At 52.4% G+C, this 21627-nt stretch overlaps 1 protein-coding gene across 1 annotated transcript; it reads left to right on the top strand.

Annotated features, from left to right (window-relative positions):
• Positions 1–18977: 18977 nt before the first annotated feature.
• Positions 18978–21082, top strand: FAM240C (family with sequence similarity 240 member C). The gene is made up of 2 exons (XM_045511610.2): positions 18978–19123; positions 20891–21082. Exons 1-2 carry the CDS (start codon positions 18978–18980, stop codon positions 21009–21011), a joined length of 267 nt encoding a protein of 88 aa, XP_045367566.1. The 3' UTR covers positions 21012–21082.
• The last annotated feature ends 545 nt before the right edge of the window (positions 21083–21627 follow it).

The following is a 21627-nucleotide window of genomic DNA, read 5'->3' as shown; positions in this document are numbered from 1 at the left end:
CAAGAAAACCAACGGATGGTCAACACTGCCTTTGTAGCCCAATCATACCCAGATATACACCGGAAACTCCAAAAACTGGATGGATTCACAGGGATGAATGCTACACAGCTGCTGGAAGTAGCAAACAAAGATTTTGTAAACCAAGAATGGGAAGCCCAGTGAGAAGCAGACCAGCGAATGAAGCAGAAAGCCTCACTCCTTGCAGCAGCCCTGGGGAAAACAAGCTTCAGCCAGAATCCTGCACCACCTCGGAAGAGGGGACCGCAACCATGGATGCCCCTGGGCCGAGACCAGTGCGCATACTGCCAGGAGACAGGACACTGGAAGAATGAGTGCCCAAACAGAAATGATGGTAAGAGAGCACCCCCAAAAAGGCCTACTTATCAGCTGGATCCACCAGCCAGTAATCACATCGGACTGGCTGGGGTTGACTCAGAATAGGAGAGACCGGGTTCCCTGTCCCTGGGCCCCCAGGAGCCCAAGGTCAAGATGTTTAAAAGGGCCAACCAATGACTTTTATGGTAGACACAGGAGCAGAGTATTCTGTGGCGACCCAACCTGTAGCCCCCCCTGACCAAGAAGAAGGCGACTATTATTGGGGCTACTGGGGACTCAACTACCCACCATTTCTGCCAACCACGATCCCGTCAAGTAGGGGGCCGTCTAGTGACACATGAATTTTTATATTTGCCTGTATGCCCGATACCATTGCTTGGAAGAGACCTTCTGTCTAAATTGGGGGCACAAATTACCTTCATCCCCGGGAAACAGGCACCTCTGACCCTACAGATTTTAGCCATCTCAGTTCCCCGAGAAGAAGAGTGGCATCTGTATGAGAGCAGAGAACTCCAGGAAAATCCTAGCAAACTCCTGGAAGAGTTTCCATTAGTCTGGGCTGAAAATGGACCGCCAGGCTTGGCACATAATCAGGCAGCACTGGTGATTGACCTCAAACCTGAAGCCAGCCCGGTCAGACAGAAGCAATATCCCATGCCTCGAGAGGCCCACCTAGGAAGCCAGAAGCATATACAGCGCCTCCGACAAGAGGGAATCCTGAGTGCAGCTCTCCTTGGAACACACCGTTGCTCCCGGTGAAGAAAGCAGAAGGGACAGACTATAGGCCAGTGCAGGACTTATGAAAAGTGAATGAAGTAGTCACTACAATACATCCAGCAGTGCCAAATCCATACACTTTTCTAGGCTTTAAAAACTCACCCACCTTGTTCAGAGAGGCACTAGCCACAGATCTTGTAAAATTCCCTGGGGAGACATTGAACTGTACTCTGCTCCAGTATGTGGATGACTTGCTGTTAGCCAGCCCCAGTGAAGAGGACTGTTGGAGAGGAACTCGAGCCCTCCTAGGGTTACTCCAAACAACTGGGTACAAGGTCTCGTGGAAAAGGGCCCAGATCTGCAAAAAGACAAATACCTGGGATTTATTATCTCAGAGGGACACCGAGCCCTAGGACCAGAATGAAAGCAAGTTATTTGCGCCATACCCAGACCGGAAACAAAAAGAGAACTGTGAGAATTCCTAGGCACAGCTGGGCTTTGCCGGATCTGGATCCCCGGGTTTTCAAGACTAGCCAAGCCCCTCTATGAAGCAACTGCTGGATCAGGAAAGCAAACCCTCAAATGGGAAACTGAACAAGAAAATGCCTTTAGGCAATTAAAGGAACTACTAACCCAAGCCTGAGCACTAGGCTTAACCAGATGGGACACGAGAGTTTAATCTGTTTGTGCATGAAAGAAACCAAACCAATTTTGGCGTCCTAACTCAGAATGTGGGGCCATGGCAGCACCCTGTGACCTATTTGTCTAAAAGACTGGACCCTGCAGCATCAGGATGGCCACCCTGTTTACGGGCCCTCGCTGCCACAGCCCTCCTGGTCAACGAGGCAGACAAACTCACACTGGGACAGACTTTAAATGTAAAAGTGCCCCATTCTGTGGTGGCCCTGATGAACAGCCCAGGTTACAAATGGATAACTGACACAAGGATGACCCACTACCAGGGGCTTCTATGTGAAAATCCAAGAGTCCGTCTAGAGACTGTGCGAATCTCAAATCCAGCCACATATTTGCCTGAGGGGGATGTGCAGCCTGACCACAACTGCGAAGATATCATTGAAGATGTGTACACGAGCAGGCCTGATCTAACCAACAAGCCCCTGCAAAACCCAGACCTGGAACTTTTCACAGACGGCAGCAGTTACATGCAGGATGGGCAACAGCGAGCAGGTTACCCTGTAACAACAACCCGAGAGGTAATAAAGGCAGAGTCCCTTCCCCCAGGAAGGTCTGCTCAGCGAGCAGAGATCTGGGCACTGGTCCAGGCACTAAGGGAAGGGAAAGGAAAACGAGTCAATATATACACTGATTCCAAATATGCATTTGCAACCTTGCATGTACATGGGGCCATCTATAAGGAGAGAGGGCTTTTGACTGCTGGGGGAAAGGAAATCAAAAACAAAGAAGAAATTTTCCAGTTACTGGAGGCAGTATGAGATCCAAAGGAAGTGGCCATTATTCACTGTAAGGGACATCAAAAAGGAAATGACCCTGTGAGCCAGGGGAACAGGCTGGCTGATCAAAAGGCAAGAGAAGAAGCTGCCTGGGAACACTCAGTAAGTAAAGTTATGGCAGCGCCAGAGCTACCCACTGCCCCAAGTGGGCACAGGCCAAACAAGGAAAGAAAAGAAAGGACGGATAGTGGATCATGATGGATGGAAGGGTTTTCATCCCAGAATGACTAGCTTATCATCTAGTTCAACAACAACACAAGGCCACACATATGGGAAAAATGGCTTTGGAGGCCCTCTTAAAGCGATATTTCCTAATTTCTCATCTCCCTACTCTGTGTGCATCAGTCTCCCAACACTGCTCGCCCTGTGCACAAAACAATCCAAAACAAGAGCTCACTGGGCCAATGGGAATACAACGATGCGGACTGGCTCCCTTCGAAGATTTAGAAGTGGACTTTACTGAACTTGGGCCCAGTGAGGAATATAAGTACCTGCTGGTTTTCGTCTGCACCTTCACAGGGTGGGTAGAAGCCTACCCAACCAGGACAGAGAAAGCAAGGGAAGTGACAAGGACTCTCCTCAGGGATGTTATCTCTTGATTTGGAATGCCTACCTCCATTGGGTCTGACAATGGACCCGCCTTCGTGGCAAAAAATTGTACAGCAAGTGACAAAGGCACTGAGCATCCGCTGGAACCTGCACACAGCATACCGGCCTCAAAGCTCAGGGAAGGTGGAACAAATGAACAGAACTCTAAAACAAATGATAGCTAAAATCAGCCAAGAAACCCAGCTCCCCTGGGTGGACATTTTACCCCTGGCTCTGTTGTGAATTATATGCACCCCAAGATTTAATATTGGGTACTCTCCCTTTGAAATCCTCTATGGGCAGCAGCCACCTTTAGTCAGGATGAGAAATCCCACCCCAGAAGTAGGAAATTTAGGGCTCCAACAACAACTGTTGGGACTAGGACAAGTACTACGAGAAGTTTGGGGTTGGGTGATAGAAACAACCCCCATAAACCAGGTGACCAAGTATGGGTGAAGGATTGGAAAAAGGAACTTCTCAAACCAACATGGAAGGAACCATATTTAGTGGTATTAACTACCCCTACAGCTGTTAAAGTTGCAGGAATCATCCCTTGGATCCACCACTCCAGGGTTAAGAGAGTGACTTCACCTCAGACAGAGGGTCCCTGGAAAATTGAGAGTGTCCCAGGAGACCCACTCAAGATCAAGTTCAAGAGGGACCAGAAAAGGATCAACGAGCCCTGTTCTAGCCACACCCGGAAGCTGGCTAGTCACTGCAAGGCCGAAGCTTGAGGAAAGCTCAACGAAGCTGTTAAATGTATTTCTTTTGTGCTCCCTTGCCTATTTCCTTGTTTGCTATACTAGTCTGTGTATTAGCAGTGGGGCTAGCGAGCGCCACCCCACCTGACTAGAACATAGGCCATAGAATCCTGGTGGCTATTTTATACCTTGTTATAATTAGTGCTGTCACTTCAGCATCATGTCTAAGATAATCATAAGGCTGATGTTACTGACGATAATGCCCTCACTCTCCTTGGCTGTACAATGCACCTGCACGGAACCGGGTGACAGGTGGTCCACGTACCGACCTGTATTTTCAGCTTACAGGTGAATTCAGCCATGATCTCCAACAAATAGCAGAAACCCTGGGAACTCTTCAAAGTCAGGTTGACTCTCTGGCCGAGGTGGCCTTACAAAACAGGAGGGGTCTGGACCTACTCATGGCCAAAGAGGGGGGACTATGCCTCTTCCTAAATGAAGAGTGCTGTTTTTATGCCAATCAATCAGAAATTGTCAGAGGGATGGTCCAAGAGTTATAAGACCGAGTGGAAAAGAGAAAACATATTTTACATAAGAGCCCATGGACAGGCCCCTGGGGCTGGACCTCCTGGCTGGCACCATTCATAGGTCCCTTGCTCCTGATTTTTGCAGTTGTGCTATTTGGGCCCTGTGTCCTAAACTTCCTGACCTGCTTTGTCAGTGAGCGGGTAGAGGCTATAAAACTTCAGATGTTAGCCTCCAATTATGAGCCCCTGCAACAAATAAGTGATGATGCTTACTCCAACTAGGGTTGTGAAAGCATCAAGAGAGGGGAATGCGAAGGAAAAGCCAGGCTGGGCTAACAAGATAACTCACAAATCTAAGTGTCAGAATACTGATCTGAGTTCTGCTGGACTAACTCATAAATCTAAGTTAATTAGTGTTGTCTGTCCATGAGCACAGGGTATCTTTCCATTTATGTCTGTTTGTTATGAAAACGACAGGCCAGCCAAGAAACAAGCACCACTTGGAGGGCTGGAGTACTCAGATGTATTACGTCAGCGGGCTCAGAGGGGCTTCTGCTCCGAAGCTCTGAGCACCTCCAAGACGTGCACATGAGGTTTTATAGGGTAAAGTACAAGCTTGAGGTATTAGGCCAATAGGCATGGAACAGCTTTAGCAGCATTATCATCACAAAAGTGGAGGTGGGGAGGCAGCAAACCAACATTCCGAAGCCAGATATGTATCTTTGAAAACCCAGCTGGCTAGCAAAAAACATGAACAGCAAACCAACACTAATTAACTTAGATTTACAAGTTATTCCAGCAGAACTCAGATCAGTATTCCAATACTTAGACCTGTGAGTTATCTTGTTAGCCCAGCCCAGCATCTCCTTCACATTCCTAGACTTGTGAGTTATCTTGTTAGACCAGCCCGGTTTTTCCTTCACACTGTGAACCAGGGGAGGGACTGGGAGCCTCACTTGTGAACCAGGGGAGGAACTAGGGTCTCACCTGTGAACCAGGGCTCAGCCTAGGGCGCTCCTTGTGGATGATGGTGGCCCAGTGCCAGCCCAGCCCAGGAAGGGCACAGCTGACCACGTGGCACATGGGAGCACAGTTATCACCCTGCAGGGCTCACCTGGTGGCCATGGCACGGGTGGACATGAATGCAGAAGTCCCCACCTGCTCCGCCCAGCAGGCCTGCTCACTGTCTGGGGGCAATGCCTCCCACATCCTCGGCAGGATGGGCTGTGTGGGCTCAGGGACTGGGACCAAACAGCCCCGGGTCCCTTTGCTCCTCCAGCCCCCCTGCTGGGGCTCCAGGGGCCATAAGAGCTTTGCCCTGAGAGGTGCCGGGGGTCTCACTCTGAAGACACTGCAGGTCACCACCCTTTCCTGAGGATCAGGGAGGCAGTGACCCGCTGTGGTGGGATGGCTGCTGCTGCCGCCACCTGAGTCTGCCTCAGGCCCTCCCTCCCAGGCCCCTGGAGGCAGGTAACCAGCTGTTCTGGATGAGCCTGGATGTGGCCACCACCCCTCCCCTCCCACCCTGGGCTCAGGGACGTCACCACACTAAGCTCCATAAGCCCCACAAAGGTGCAAAGGAAGGCGGACTGGCCTCAGGCCCATGTGCTCTGCTCACCCCTCCTACTCTGGCCCTGGGGTGAGTCTGCTGACCCGCGGGACCAGGGAGACATGTCACAGTCTCAGGGAAGCAGTGACCTGGCTCCAGGCGATGGACTCCACCGGGAGACCTGCCCTGCCAGCCCCAGCTCCGCCCCTCCTTATGTGGACCTGGTGAGCATCCCCTCCTGGTGGCAGAATCACCAGACACTCTGGGTCCTGCAATGTGAGTCCAGAGAGGAGACACAGGAAGTGATCAAAGGTGGCGCCAACTGTGGCTGCAGAGGCCCGGGTCACGCTGGCTCCTGCCACTGAGACCACAGGTCCTTCTTCGAAGCCCTTCCTTCATCTCTGAGCTGCCCAGTAATGTGCTAGCAAAGTCCTCTTTTACTTCAGTCAGTTGCTTTCTCTTGCTCAAAACAAACACCCCAAGAGTAACTCCGGCAGCAGGCAGGGAGCTGACCCGCAGTCTTGAGGCCTGAGTCACCCTGCCAGGCCTGCCTCTTCCACTGCCCGATGGGAATCACCCCCAGAGAAGTTCGCATCTGCAGGAGCCGTCTTGGATGTCAGGGAGGAGAAATGAACACCCCCCCCCACCCCAGGTTAATTCACTTCACCCGCCCCTACTCTTGGGCAGACACATGGGCCTCCTTGGAGGCCTGAAAGCTAAGCTCTGCCCACCCACCTAGGGGCTGAGCCTGCCTCAGGGAGAACCCTGGCCTTGTGTCCAGCACCACACTCACCGCCCCCACTAGAGGGGAAGCACGCTAGACCTGCCGCTCCTGGTTCTGCACACCTTTCTTCCAAGACGCCTTCTCTCCTTCCTCAGGTCTCTGTACTGCCTCCCCGAGACCCTGAGCACTCCCCTTGGGTCTCACCCCAGGGCCTCCATCCCACCATCGGCCTGGAAGCCCCAGGGGCACGACATGCCCAGATCCCATGGGACAGTCCCACCAAGGGGACCCTGGTGATCTCAGCTCAGATGGGGCCTGGGTAGGATCTCCTTCCACGCCCCCCCCACCTCCTGCTCCTGCGCCCTAGGCGGGGTAACACCCTCCAACACCGCTCCTTTGCCTGGCCCCTGAGACATCCTTTGTGCTTTCCAGGGACTCCATGCTGGCCCAGGGGTTCTTCCCAAAATCCATGGGAGAGGGCAGGGGGTGCTCAAAAGGCCACCCCCAAACCTCCTCCCCCTCCACCCCACTTCCTTCAACCAGGGGACAGACTGGAGGAAAGATGAGCATCTTGTGTTTGTGAGCCCCATGGGGGGCAGGGGGGGAAGAGACCCAGAACCAGATCCCACAGGATGACCTATAATCACCGCTGAATCTTCAGTCTCTTTTCAGACAAAATCCAGATTCCATAGAAATATATGTGACAGACCTTAAAGCCCACAGCGCGGCCCCCGATCCCAATTCCACAAATCTGATCAACCTGGTCCCAACACAGCTCAGTGAAAAAGGACACTGAGATGGAGGAAAACGGGAGAACTTGGACCTCCTGGGGTGACAACCGCTGCACCAAGGGCGCCCAGGGGGAGGCAGTGGGAAAGGTGGGTCTGATTGCAGCCCTGGCTCCCCTTTCATGGCCTCTGTGACCCCAGGCAGGTCACTGCAGCCCCTATGGCCTCTGTTTCAGCTAGAAAATCGGAAGCCAGGTAGCACCCACCGGAATAGTGGATGAATGGAAGGTAGGTGGCCGATGCCTGCCGGTGAGGCAGCAGTGGGGGCCCTGCACTTCGGCCCCCACTCCCCATCCTTTGTAACGTAAAGCTGCAGTTTCTCCCATGCAGGCCTGGGGCCCACTGCCCAGCCCCCTGCATCTGGGCAGACCCACCACCTCCATCCCTCTCTCACACACACACACACACACAAAACATAATTCCAGGCCTGCCCACTAAGGAAAAGGCCACAGGAGCCAATAAGTCTCTACTGAGGCTGTCCCACCCTAGCCTGCCCACAGCCAAACTACCTTCTGACCTCGGAAATGTGATCTAGGCAAGCCAGGCCAGCAGATCCACCTAGCCCCTCCACAAGCTTGTGGGACATGAAAAGTGGTTGTTACACAGCAGTAGCTAACTGATGCATGCTTGGTGAACACTCATGGCTTTCCCTCCCATGGAGCAGACTGGTGGTGGCCGTCTGACAAAAGCTTTGGTGTCACATACAAATTCATCTAAGTGGATGTGAGTTGGACTTCCAACTGGACTGGCATTCCACCCCCTACTCAGCTTCTCAACCTCAGTGATACATTATCAACCCAGTGTCCACCCAGAGCCTGGGCTGTTCTCCTAGCCGACACAGTCCTTCAGCTCCCAGAGACGTAAGTGGTGTGCACTCACCCCCAGGTTGTCCCTGAGATGTGTGTCCCATGAAACATGGAGTGGGCACATGATAAATGTGGTTTTTCATCATTGTTTGTGACCTCACTCTTTCAATAACTGATCTGAAGCAGCTGAAACCAGCAACATGAACCCAGTGCTTTAGAACTGCCTTAAGAATATAATAATGTGATATCTATGATAATGTAACCCCCTGCTTCTACCCCAAACTGGCCCCTCTGAGGAGGACACTGCAGCTCTGCCTCCCCCCACTTCCTGAGGTTCATGTCAACACATCAGTTCACAGGATGGCGCTTGGGTTCCTGCCCTCCACAGGTTTGATGTGAAAGCAGTCTGGTGGGGAAAACCTCCCCTTGTGCCTATCAGAGAAGTTGCATGTGACAATTGCCTTTAAAATCAGGCTAGGAAAGTCCTCTGTCCCACAGGGCAACCCAGTGCCCTGTGAGATGCTGCCAGCAGGAACATCACCAGTTCTCCCTTTTTTGCCCTTGCTTCCAGGAAGCTCAGTACATGTGGTCACATAGCTATTCTCTCTGAACAATGGTGGTGGTGCTCATTTTTCCCCTGGTTACAGAAAGATTCTTAGGGAATTTCTAACAAAAGGCAATAATATTAAAATAGAAAACCAAAGCTACAAACAGAAGGGGTCAGTGAGTTGATTAACAGCAAGAGAAGACCCCAGCCCGGCCGAGCAGATGGCTGACATGAGGCTTGTCCAGGGCTGGAATGTAACAGCTCTCTTCCCTGCTGGTCTAGACAAGGGGAGGTTGGCTGAGGGACGAGAATGCCTGAAAATGACCACAGAAAGGGGCAGAAACAAGAGAACAGGAAAAAAAGAGAACTTATCTGAGTCCCTGGATCCAGCAGTACCTGAAGCCAGACCTATCCCTCTCTAGGCTTTTTAGCTTTGTGACCCAATGAGTTCTTTCTTCCTTGAAGTTTTTTGAGTCAGTTTCTACCCCTAACAGACAAGATCCTTACTTTTGCTCCATTCTAAACAGACCCTGTGTTTCTGTCTTTGGAGCGAGCAATGTGGTCATTGAAGACCAGTGAGCCACATGGTAAGTGGATCTCCTAGGGTCTTGGGCCTCCGGGACTTTCCAGTGCTCCCCACGCTGAGGTCAGGACATCTGAGGATGTATTCTCAGGGGCCAGGGAGTCAGTGAGATTTTTTAAATGTTAGCCACCCGTGCTAAGCAGAGTGGTAATTAAGCAAAGTCTCACGGGAAAGGCTGTCCTAATCTTTGAGCACATCTGGGGGCTCACCACTTTGTTGACCACGAATATGATGCAACAGTCAGTAAACTGAACAAGTTATTAAAAACAAAAAATAATAATAATGGTAACGATGGAGGCTCAAATCTGGAAATTATAATATCCAGGTAGACACAATAAAGCATAAAGAAGCCAGATACACTTGTGATGACATTCAGGGTTGGAAGTTAGCTTCAGCAGAATGGCATCCACCCCATTAAATTAGGGTTGTTGCTCTGAAAGGGATTGTCTGTGTACATCTGACCGGCTCCTGTTAGGCTGTGCAGTGGCAGGGAGATTACAGGAATCGACATTTCCATCCAGCTTCAGGGAGAACAGAGGGAGGAGCCCCCATACCCAAGGGGGACCTTTCAAGTGGCACCAGGACCCACGTTTGCAGCTAGCTGTCAGGTCCCAGAATGAAGTGCAGCCCCGTGATTGGTATTGAGTCTTGTCAGGAGCGCAGGTGGGGATGGGGATGGGGTCTTCAGACAGACCATGTTTTAGGATGGAGCCGAGTCCCTGGTCCACCACTAATTCCTTTTCACCCTGGCCATGAGCAGGCAGGACTTGTTATCAGGCAGGTCTTGCAATGAAATATTTGGTGTCTAGCTTGGGATAATAAGGAGAAATAAGACAATTACCCAGAGAATTTGAGTAACAGGTGGGGTTTTGGTTTTCGCTTTAATTCTCCAGGGGCCGCTTCCAGACAGAAGGCAGCTCGTCTTCCAGGCTCCTGAACAGACGCCAGGCAGCGCGTCACCAAGCCTGTATAAGCGAGGAGTGGACAGAGCCAGGACGTGCACCCGGGGACACAGAAGGACGTCTGCAGCCAGGAGCTCCCGGACCGCCCGAAAGGACTGCCAGGTGAGCCCCGGGGTCTGATCGCACAGTGACCTGTCCAGGACTCAGCGTGGAGAAACGGGCACATGCAGCAGCCAGGGCAAGGCGCTGGCTCTTCCCGGGAGCTCACTCTGTTAGAACCTTTCCCACTCAGTTCTGGTGACAAGGCCTGGATGGAGACAGAGCTGCGGCCTCCCCTGCCCCAGGGCCCCTGTGGGTCTGTTCCCACTGTCTTCTGCTGGCTCTGGGGGCCCTTTGTCTGTCTGTCTGTTGTTTCTACTCCACGAGGATTTGAAGGGCTGCACCACAGGGCTAAGCTTCCTGAGGCAAAAGCTGATACCCTGTTATTCCCGGAAGCCCCTGCTGGTGAGGGCAGCTAACCACACCCAAAACATTGTTTTCACTTGGTCTGAAGGAGTCCAACGCCACCCCTGTGTCCTGGAGAAGACACACTGAGTGGACGAGACCTCGGGTCAGGCCCCCCACCCAGTCGGCCCGAGTGCTCATGGTTTAACTCACCAGCTGGCAGCGCTGACTCAGGAAGGCCTCAGCCCCTTCGGGGTAAACTGCTGCATTTCTAAGTTTCTCTGATCTACAGGCCAGCCCCCAGCTGCCTGGGCCGGGAGGGGAGCAGCACCTGTGTCTGTTCCCAGAACCCTGACGGCCGGCGTTCCCAGGGTAGCGCGGGGCTCAGGCAACTACAGACGGGGTGCCACCTGCATTCAGAGAACCGAGGGCCCCACAGTCTGGACCGTGGCCCCAGCTCCTCCTATAAGCCAGTCCTGGAGCCCAGAGCCACCCTACACATAGACTGGGGACCAGGCTGCGGGGGGAGGCGCACCCAGGGCCCCAGACAGCTGATGGGGGCAGCCTGCCCCAGAGCAGGAGAGGGGCCATGGTCAGAGCAGCATCCCTCTGTGATGAAGGCTCTTGACTTGTCCTGGACAGATATTCTCAGACTGCGGGGGCCTAACTTCTGTGTTGAATGAGTCCAGAAGAACTGGCTGAGAGCAAGCCCTTCCATCCCTCGCTTTACTGGGTGCTTTCAAGTTGCAGGACTTAATGGATAGCGGTGCTTCTCCCCACAGTTGGGGATGAGCCAAGGGGGGCCCTGGGTGCTGGCTCACTGGGTGGCCCAGGGTCAGTGCCGTCTTCTCTGCAGGCTGGGACACCAAGTTGACCAGGCAGCCCGGGGGTCATAAGCTTGTCTGGCCACACAGGACACTGTCCACTCCTGGTGGAGGTGCCTCAGCTGAGGCGAGGTGGCTGCACGGAGACGAGAGCACGCCTGGGGGCCCAGCAGAAAACGGGAAACTCAGACCACAAGCTGACCCTTCCAGGGATCCCTGCCCGCTCCTTGGAGCCCTGCCCTCCTTACCGGCCCCCACCCTCCAGCACTGGTCACTCTCCAAAGCCCAGGGGACCCTCGTCTTGGGACCCACACTTCTTCCTGTCAGGACACAATGTGGCAAGTTAGTGTGACATCTTAACCGAGATTCCAAAATTCTACAGTTTCCCCCTGACCCTGATCAAGTTGAGGAATGCCGGCCTTGATCTGTAGGGGCCCAACCTCCCAGGCTGATGCAGACCCCGGCTGACCATTGCCCACCCTCAGGCCCATCTAGGCTGCGTGTGGACCCAGGGCCTTCCCTACGAGCCTGCCCTCTGCTTCCCAGGCACTGGGGAGGGGCTTCTCCAAAGTCCACACCCTCCAGGCTCATACCAGCAGCCCCCTCACAGACTTCACCCCGAAGGTCACAGGATCAAGGTCAAGGTTCAGGGGAGTGTCTGCCCCACTCAGGAGGGGGTTCCTGGGGCTCCTGCCACATGCTAGTCATGGGAGGGGCTGAGAACCTGCCACCCCTCTGAGAACTGACCCAGTGTGAACACCTTCCTGATGCTTCCATGTGAGCCACAGTCCCTCCTCCCTCCTTACTTCATGTCCTACCCACTAAAATTTTTGCAAGAAACAGGCCCCGACTGTTGTAGGTGTTTCTCGTGCTGTCCTGGGGGCATGGATGCTTCCAAAATAGAGGAAGTGACCAGGCTGATAAGATGGCCCTGTGGTCAGGCAGATCCCAAACTTAAATGTGCAGAAGGCACCACTCGTGAGAGCCCGGGGCTGGAGCTCCTGGGGCTGGTCACAGTGTGCAGGTGCGGCAGCAGCCCAGGCCCAGAGGGAGGCCTCCCAGCATGGCACTGGCCTGGATCTGCGGGAGGAGGTGGAGCAGGCTGAACTTAGTGGCCAGGCTGTGCTCTGGAGAGAGGGGCCAGGGCACATCAGGCTAGTCGTGTGGACACACAGAGCTCCCCACCGGGGTCCTCACCTTCCACGGAGAGCCCGACAGTGTCCAAGCCATCGTGGACGGACACAATTGTAAGACACAATACAAAGAAATTATAGAAAATGATGTTTAAAGGACATGAAATAAGAGCCCAGCTTTTTTTTTGAAGGAATCAACAAAGAATTCCTGTCAAACAGCTGTGAAAGTTCCTGGCCTCTTCTCTCAGACGAGCCCTGAGGAACCCAGAGGTGCTGCAGAGTCAGGGAGAAGATACTGGTTGGGGGGGGCTCCCTAACTGCTGACCGGGGGACAGTGCAGAACCATCACACTGGTCCCAGCGAAGGCTCCTCCTGCCAGGTCCCATTCACAAGGGGTCCCTTTTCTCCACATCCTCACGGACACTTGTTACTGGTTGTCTTTTTGACCACAGCCATTCTGACAAGTGTGAGATAATAGCTCACTGTGGTTTTGATTTGCACTTCCCTGATGATTAGCAATGTTGAGCATCTTTTCATTTGTCTGTTGGCCATCAGTATGTCATTGGGAAAATGTCTTCTGCCCATTTTTTAATTGGTGTATTCATTGTGTTGATGTTGAGTTGTATGAGTTCTTTGCCCCTTTGGATGCTAACCCCTTATCAAACACATCACTTGCAAATACCTTCTCCCATTCAGTAGGCTGCCTTTTCATCTTGTTGATGGTTTCCTTCACTGTTCAAAAGGTTTTCAATTTGATGTCATCTGTTTATTTTTGCTTTTGTTTCCCTTGCCTGAGGAGACAGATCCCCCCCAAAATTGTCAAGATAAATGTCAAAGAGCATACTGCCTATGTTTTCTTCTAAGAGTTTTATAGTTTCAGGTCTTCTATTTAAGTCTTTAATCCATTTTGAGGGTTTTTTTTTTTCAATGTGGTGTAAAAAGTTGTATTTCTTTTGCATGTAGGTATGATTTTAATCTTCTTAAAATTATTGAGACTTGATTTGTGGCCTAGCGTGTGATCTATCCTGGAAAATGTTCCATGTGCACTTGAAAAGAACATGGATCCTGCTGCTTTTGGACAAAAGATATAAGTATATATCTATTAACCCTACCTGGGTTATTGAATCATTTAAGGCCAGTGTTTTCTTACTGATTTTCTGTCTGGATGATCCATCCACTGAGGCAAGTGGGATGTTAAAGTCCTCTGGTATTATTGTGTTGCTGTCAGTTTCTCCCTTTGTGTTTGTTCATATCTGCTTGATGTATCTAGTTGTTCCTATGTTGGGTGCATGTACAGTTACAATTGTTAATGGATTGAGCCTTTCATGATTATGCAATATCCTTCTTTGTCTCTTGTTAGTGTTTTTGTTTTAAAGTCTATTTTGTCTGATATAAGTATTGCTAACCCAGCTTTCTTTTTATTCCCGTTTGCATGGAATACCTTTTTCCCTCCCCTCACTTTCAATCTGTGTGTGTCTTTAGATCAGAAGTAAGTCTCTTGTGAGCAGCAGATATATGGGTCTTATTTTCTCATCCCTTCAGCCACTCTCTGTCTTCTGACTGGAGTATTTAGTTCATTTACATTTAAAATAATTCTTGATAGCTATGTGCTTATTGCCATTTTGTTAGCAGTTTTCTGATTGTCTTTATAGTTTTCTTTTTTCTTTCTTCTTCTTTTGCTCCCTTCCCTTGTGATTTGATGACTACCTTTATTGTTTTGTTTGAATTCTTTTCTCCTTCGTGTGTGTATCTGTTATAGGTTTTGGGTTTGTGGTACCATGAGGCTCATATATAAAAACCTATATAAATACATGGTTATTTTAGGCTGATGATCTTTTAAGTTCAAATGCATTCTAACATCCCTCCCTTATTACCCCACATGCACACTGACTGTTTTGCTGTTACATTTTACATCTTAACCACTTACTGTAGATGTAGATGGTGTTACTGCTTTTGTCCTTCGATCTTCCTATGAGACTTGTAAGTTGTTGATCTACTATATATTTTACTATGTATTTGCCTTTACTAGTGAGGGGTTTTTTTTCTTTCATAATTAGCATAAATTCTAGTTGTGGTCTTTTTTGTGTGTGCTTAGAGAAGTCCTTTTAGTAGTTCTTGTAAAGTTGGTTTAGTGGTGCTGAACTCTTTTAGCTTTTGTTTGTCTATAAAACTCTCTCTCTCTTTCAGATCTGAATGATAGCCTTGCCAGATGATAGAGTATTCTTGGTTGTAGATTTTTCCTTTCATCACTTAGTATATTTGCTGCCACTCCCTTCTGGCCTGCAGAGTTTCTGCTGGAAAGCAGCTGATGATCTTATGGGGGTTCCCTGTAGGTTTCTTGCTGCTTTTAAGATTCTGTCTTTATCTTTAATTTTGGCCATTTTAATTTATAATATGTCTTGGTGTGACCCCCTTTGGGTTGATCTTCTTTAAGACTCTCTATGCTTCCTGGATCTGGATGTCTTTTTTCCTTTCCAAGGTTAGGGATGTTTTCAGCAAGTATTTCTTCAAGCAAGTTATCTGTCCCTTTCTTTCTCTTTTCTCATTCTGATACCCCTATAATGTGACTGTTACTATGCTTGATGTTGTCACAAAAGTCTCTTAAACTATCCTCATTTTCTAAAATTCTTTTCTCTGTTCAGCTTGGTTGATTTCCACTACTCTGCCTTCCAATCACTGATCCATCCAACTGCATTATCTAATTTACTGTTGATTCCTTCTAGTGTTGTTTTTTTGTTTTGTTTTGGGAGGGGTTTTTTAGCAATTGTATCCTTCAGCTCTGTTTGGTTCTTCTTTACATTATTTGCCTCTTTGTCGAAATTCTCACTGTGTTCATTCTTCCAAGTTCCATGAGCATTTTTATGATCATTACTTCAGACTCCTTATTACATAGGTTGCTTATCTCTATTAAACCAAGCTTTGTTTGGTTATCTTTCTCAGGTCCTCTGTCTCCTCATTTTTCCTAATGCTCTGTGTTTATTTCTATGTGTTGGGTTGTTACGTTACATTTCCCAATCTTGGAGAAGCGGCCTTGTGTATGGGATGTTCTGTGGGGCCAGCAGCTCACTCCCCTCTGGTCACCAGAGCTATGTGCTCCAGGGGTGCCCCCATGTGGACTGTATGGGCCTTTCTGTTGTGGCTTTCTGAGCATTCAGCTGTGTGACCCAGGTGGGTCTCAGAGCTGGGTCCTGGAGCAGCTGCATGTGGGGCCCAGGGGAATCCCCAGGCTGATGGTCAGGGCAAGGTCCCTGTGCCACTGGCTGCCCAGCCATAGGAGGAGGGTGTCCCAGGACTGGTGTTGGTGGGCTGGTGTTGAAGAAGCCCCTGGCACTAATAGACTCCAAAGTGGCATCCACATAGTAGAACAAGTTCCCCAAAAATGGCTGCTGCCAGCATCTCTGTCCCCAGGGGTGTCCCAGTTGCCTCCTGCCTCTCCAGGAGGATCTCCAAGATCAGCAGGTGGTTCTGACCCAGGCTCCCTTCAAGTCACTGCCTCTGCCCTGGGTCTCAGAGTGGGTGAGATTTTCCATGCAGCCTTTAAGATCAGAGTCTCTGCTTCCTACAGCCTTCTGACTCTCCTGAAAGTGAGCCCCATGGGCCTTCCCAGACTGAGGTTCTGGGGGCCTCGTCTTCTTGGGACAGGACCCCAGGGTGGGGAGCCGAAAGTGGGGCTCAGTCCCCTTGCTTCTTGGGGAGAACCTCTACGATTGTGAAATTCCTCCTGTTTGTGGCGGCTGACCAGGCTGTGGTCTTGACGATACTGTCTCACGGCTGACCGGGCTATGGTCTTGACTATACCGTCTCCTCTCTGTTTCACTGTGGTCCCTTCCTTATACCTTTAGTTGTGGAAAATCTTTGCTGCTAGTCTTTGTGTCTTTCCCCTGATAGTTGCTCTTTAAGTGGTTGAATTTTGTTGTGCCCTTGGGAAGAGGTGAGTTCAGGGTCTTCCTCCTCCTCCATCTTGGTCCCTCTCCCATCACTCCTAATTTTAGAGCTTTTAACAGTCACCTTTAACGCAGCGTTCACTTCCTCCTTCATTTGTTCTGCAAATACGCTTGAGGGTCCAGGTGCCACAGGGGCCCTGGAGAGGCATGGCAGTGCCTCCTGGAGACACACAGAGGCCCACAGGACCCAAAGGAGGGGCCCTGCCAGATGGTCAGGAGAGGCTGGGGGTCCTTAGAGTGTAGACTTGACGGCTGAGTAGGGCTCATCCCTGAAGGCTGGGGAGGGGGCACACTCTAGGACAGATGGCTACGCAGAGTCAGAGTGAGGTGGAGGTTCCCCTGATGCCCACGGCATTCTGCAATTTCACTGTCATTGAGTAGGGTCTGTCCCTGGCTTGGCAGCACCTGCTCCCCAAATCTGGCCTTTCCCTGCCCTCTTGGTGAGAACAGGGTGAAGCCCAGCCTCTAGTGCCAGGGTAAGGACTGAAAAATCCCCTGAAAAAGCAATACCAGCCAGGACCCAGGACCTCTAGGTGTTGGGGGTGGTGACAGGTAGGAGGTGTCTCCCAGCTGCCCCCACTGCAGCCTCCCACCCAGATCCCCCTGCCCACCCTTGACTCTGCACATGTTGTCTTACTCCCCCACCAAAATCCCAACAGGTGTGGGCTTGGCGTTTGGGGGTTAGACACATGAGCCACATAAACCCCAATTCAACGAGCCAACAGCCCTGGAGATTTAAAGTTGTTTTTAAGGGCTCTGCTGCTGGTCTCCAGATGCTGTGGGCTTCTTTAGTCTTCAAAAGCATGCTTCTGAGTGTGGAGGACTGGTCTCCCTGAAAAGCTTCTAGACTCTGAAGCAGGTGGCTCGCCACATTCACACTCTTCTCCTGGTTTTCTGCACCAGCACGTCCACTTCCCCCAGCACGGCTCCTGGCCCCCGTGTGACGGGGAACTTGGCTCCTACTTCCGTCCTTCCAGAAGGTCTTCCGGTTTCAAACCGATGTCCACTGGCTTCTCCGTTGTGCATCCACATGTGACTGGGCTCATCTTCGTCCTGGGCTCAAGGCATTCTGATTCCCAGCTCCAGACACTGCTGTGACCACTGTCCCTGCAGCAGAATACTGACAGCCAGACTCAGACCACAGAAGTTGCTTCCCCACTGCTCACGCCCACACACGGGTGTTCACACACAGGCCTGCATTCCCAGAGACGCATGCGCTCATGTGTGAGCCCACACATGTGCTCGCTTCACCTCTCAGGCTCCTGGTGCAAGAGCGACAGGGCTGTCAGGGCAGGATGCTGAGACCCAGCCTCTCACCCAAAAGCCCCTGCAGGGCTCGGTGAGGCTCTTCACACATGGGGAATCCGCAGGTCCCCACGCAGCGTCCACAGTCCCTCACACATGGCTCTGCCCTCGGCCTCCGTGACCCTGAGCTCTGCAGGGGTGGGACTCGCCGACCAGCAGGACCAGGCACGAGCATCGCGTGGTCGAGACGTCCTGCCTGGTCCTGTGCAACTTTCAGCCAAGGCCACAAAGCACACATTTCACAGCCTTTCCCATCAGATGCAGCTTCAGAGTTTTTCTAGGCAAAGTGCTGTTTCCCACCCTCTCCAGCAGGAGCACCTGTCATGTGCTCCAAGCCTGGGGTGTGGTTTCCCTCTGGACGTGCGAGAAATCTTGTTACATGCAGCCACATGTACAGCTGCGCCGGGGTCTTGCCTGAGGTGGGGCAAGGCTCCACCAGGCTCCCGGCTGCTGTCCTGCTTTGCTTAGCATCCTCCTGGCCATACTGACCATGGGCAGCACACATTCTGCACCACATACGTCAGCTCAGGATAAACGCCTGGGCTCCAGATCTGATTCCAGCAGTTCCGTCTGACTAATTTAGAGGGTTGACAGTCAAAGCCCAAACATGCCCTAAGAGTAAAGCCGAAACGACGGCCTCTCTCCCCTGGGCCAGCGCTGGGCCCTTCTTCATGGCTTGTGACCTAGAAGCTGTGTGGAGGGAGTGACAGAGTTGACCACTGTCGAGAGCCGGGGCCTTCCTCCCCTGACCTGGTCCACCTCGGGTTGGCCCTTCAGTCCTCACAGTCAGAGACAGGTGGCTAACAGGCACATGAAAAAATGCTCAGCATCGCTAATTATCAGAGAAACGCAAATCAAAGCTACAGTGAGGTGTCCTTAACCGTGTTCACCTCAGATCACCCACACATAAATACAAAGAAAACTAGATCGTGCTCAAGTCTGAAACTGGGATTTGCCGTGCAGCTCGGGGAGTGCAGGGGAGCGCTACTGGGGCTGAGCTGCCTTCTTCTTTGTAAAAGAGCTGGTTTCCAGCCCGGGTACCGACAGCACAAAATGACTGAGTTGCTGTAAATTCTCTCTCCAGAAAATGAGTAAAAGCCACACCCTGAAGAATCCTGCACGAGTATCCTATGATGCTGGCATGCTGAAGACCTTCTGGGAGAAAAAAATAGAGCTTCACACGAAGCAACTGCAAAACGAGGACATGAGGATACGCAGGAGTGCCCTGGACAGGTGAGTGGTGCCCGGCGACCGTGGCGCCACGTGCGCCACAGACACACCCCAGTGCTGGGCAGGGCTCAGCCCTCAGGACACGAGCATCCACAGACTCCCACCACCATCTCCTCTCCCAGATCAGTGTCACAGGGGGAGTAGGGGACAAAGCACTGAACACCGACCACCTTAAGTCAGCTTCAGAATCACAGCATTGAGTCACTAGTGGGAGAGAGGAGCACCCCATCCCCTCCCCACTGCATCACCCGCTCCCTACTCCATCATCCCTCCCTTTGTCGTTTGTTCGGCTTAGTCTGTTTTTCTGATAGTTGCACCCACCGAGTGCAGGATAAATCGATGTGTCTGCCCTACTTTCCCTTACACGTCTGCTGGACTTGCAGATTCAAAGCCAATACCTTTTCTTTACTAGGTGGACACCAGGGGCCTGTGGGTGCTAAGGGGGGTCTCCTAGGTGACCCTGAGCAGATGCAGGAGTGACTGATCAGGGACAGCTAAGAAGATGTATTAGCACATAATTTGCACCTAGGCAAGGACTCACGTGGCCAAACTTCCAAAGCGGTCACAGCCTTAGTCCCCAAATAGCACCAGCAGCTGCTACCCAGGGAGCTGGGTGGGGAAGGATTTGTTCCTGGCAGCTGTGTTGGGACCAGCTTGGGACTGACCTTGCCAGTGGCCAGAGGTCTGGGTGCCGTGCTGGCTGCCCCCCGCACCCACCCGTCATCCAGGACGGCTGGCCATTCAGCACTGGCAAGGGTGCCGTGGTACCTCCTCTCCCCGGGATAAGGCCCACAGAGCAGGCGCTGCACCCGCCCGACCTCTCAGGGCAGGAATCCCACAAGAGCCCAACCTTGGGAGGAAGCCCAACCCCGAGCTCCCTCCTGGTCTTCGTGTGCTCATCCCTGTCCTGCATGTGCCATCAGGCCCCAGAACCTTCTGGGTCTTCAGTCCGTGGGTGCAGGTCCCAGGAGTGGGCTGCGGATCAGTGAGAGTGCTGTCAGCACTGGCCGAGTGAGTCACCAAGGTCCTGGACGGGCAGGGGCAGGACACTCTCGCCCCTCTGGGGAGCTGTGACTGGTTATCCAGCCTTGGATCTCGGCCAGAATGCGCCCAGCCCTCTGGGCAGCAGCTGCTCCTGACCACGTCCCCACAGCCCTCTTCAGCCTGGTGAGGGGCAGGGACAGGCCAGCACACATGGGCCCTGGCTGTCCAGGCTCTCTGCCCACTGCTGGGAGAGCCCTCCTCATCCAGGTCCCTGGGCACTAGGACCAGAGTCCACGTGGATGCCTCTTACCAATTACCAGCCAACCCTGGAGGATGATACGGGCCAGGTGCCCACCCACCCTCCACCCTCCAGACCAAACCACACATTCATGTCTGGAGCATGGGGCAGCCATGGCCTGTGGGCAAGTGTCCGGGTCTGGGGAGGCCTGACACCCTTGGACCCGGGTCACCCTGTGTATCAGGCTGTGGTCACTACAACAGGCCACCTGCCAAGGAAGGGACTGCCCGGCAGGGCCAGGGTTGGGGCGCTGGGGAGGCCGGGCCAACTATGGGGCTGCGTCCAGGCCTCAGGAGCACGGGCTTCTGCAGGGACGGGAGCATCAGGAGGTGCGAGTTCAGGCCTACTCAGCCCCCACTTTCCCTCCTCGGGGGTTCCTGAGCGAGACCCTCTGTGGTGGGTGTGGCTTGAAGGGCCCTCCGGGACCCCACAGGTGCCCAGGTGCCCAGGTGCCAAGACTCAAGTGTCGAAATTTTCACCTGTCCCAGGCTCCGCGGTGAGTGGGCTCAGAGGCTGGAGAGGAGGAATCAGATGCTGCAGAGCAACCAGGAGGCGCCGACTCCACCAGGCGCCCAGGCCTTCCACACCCAGGACCCGATGGCGGCCTGAGGCCAGACCCCTGTGTAGACCAGCTGCTTCTGACGGCCCGTGGGGCCCCGGAACAGTTCTCGCTGGCACGACGCAAGTGCCCAATAAAAGTCAAGAGAAGTGAACATCTGGTGCCATTTTCCTCTTATCTGTGAAATGTACACATGTTAAAAATGACCGTGATGTACTAACTTGCAACAAGCCATAGAGAGCAACTACTGGGCTGCGGGAGTTGTGCAGATTCAACCACCAGTTCATTTCCCCTTCAGTCAAAACATGTGCAAGATCGCGACCCCAGGGCGACGCCCGGTGTGACACATGTGAAGCCTCGTGCTTCCCCAAATTTCCTTTAAACGTTTCCTTCATGGACCACGACACCCCAGGAAACTAAGTAGCCATGGTCTCACAGTCGGAAGTTTCTCTGGGGTTTGGAGGCATGAATCCCCTAGGACTACAAAGACCACTTGGCCGGGATGCGGTGCTTCGGGCTCATGTCACCCTGCCCCTCACCCTACTGTGGCTGTGACCACCTGGGATGGGCAAGAGGGCTGAGCATGCAGCAGAGGCCAGGCCGCAGGAGGACCTGGTCCATCTCCCCTCCCGATGAGTCAGGACTCCAGCCAGCGCCTGTCCTGAC

This window comes from Camelus bactrianus, chromosome 5 (assembly GCF_048773025.1).
Source record: "Camelus bactrianus isolate YW-2024 breed Bactrian camel chromosome 5, ASM4877302v1, whole genome shotgun sequence".
Lineage (NCBI taxonomy): Eukaryota > Metazoa > Chordata > Mammalia > Artiodactyla > Camelidae > Camelus > Camelus bactrianus.
The sequence above is the reverse complement of the archived record's forward strand: the minus strand, read 5'-3'. Positions and strand labels throughout refer to the sequence as shown.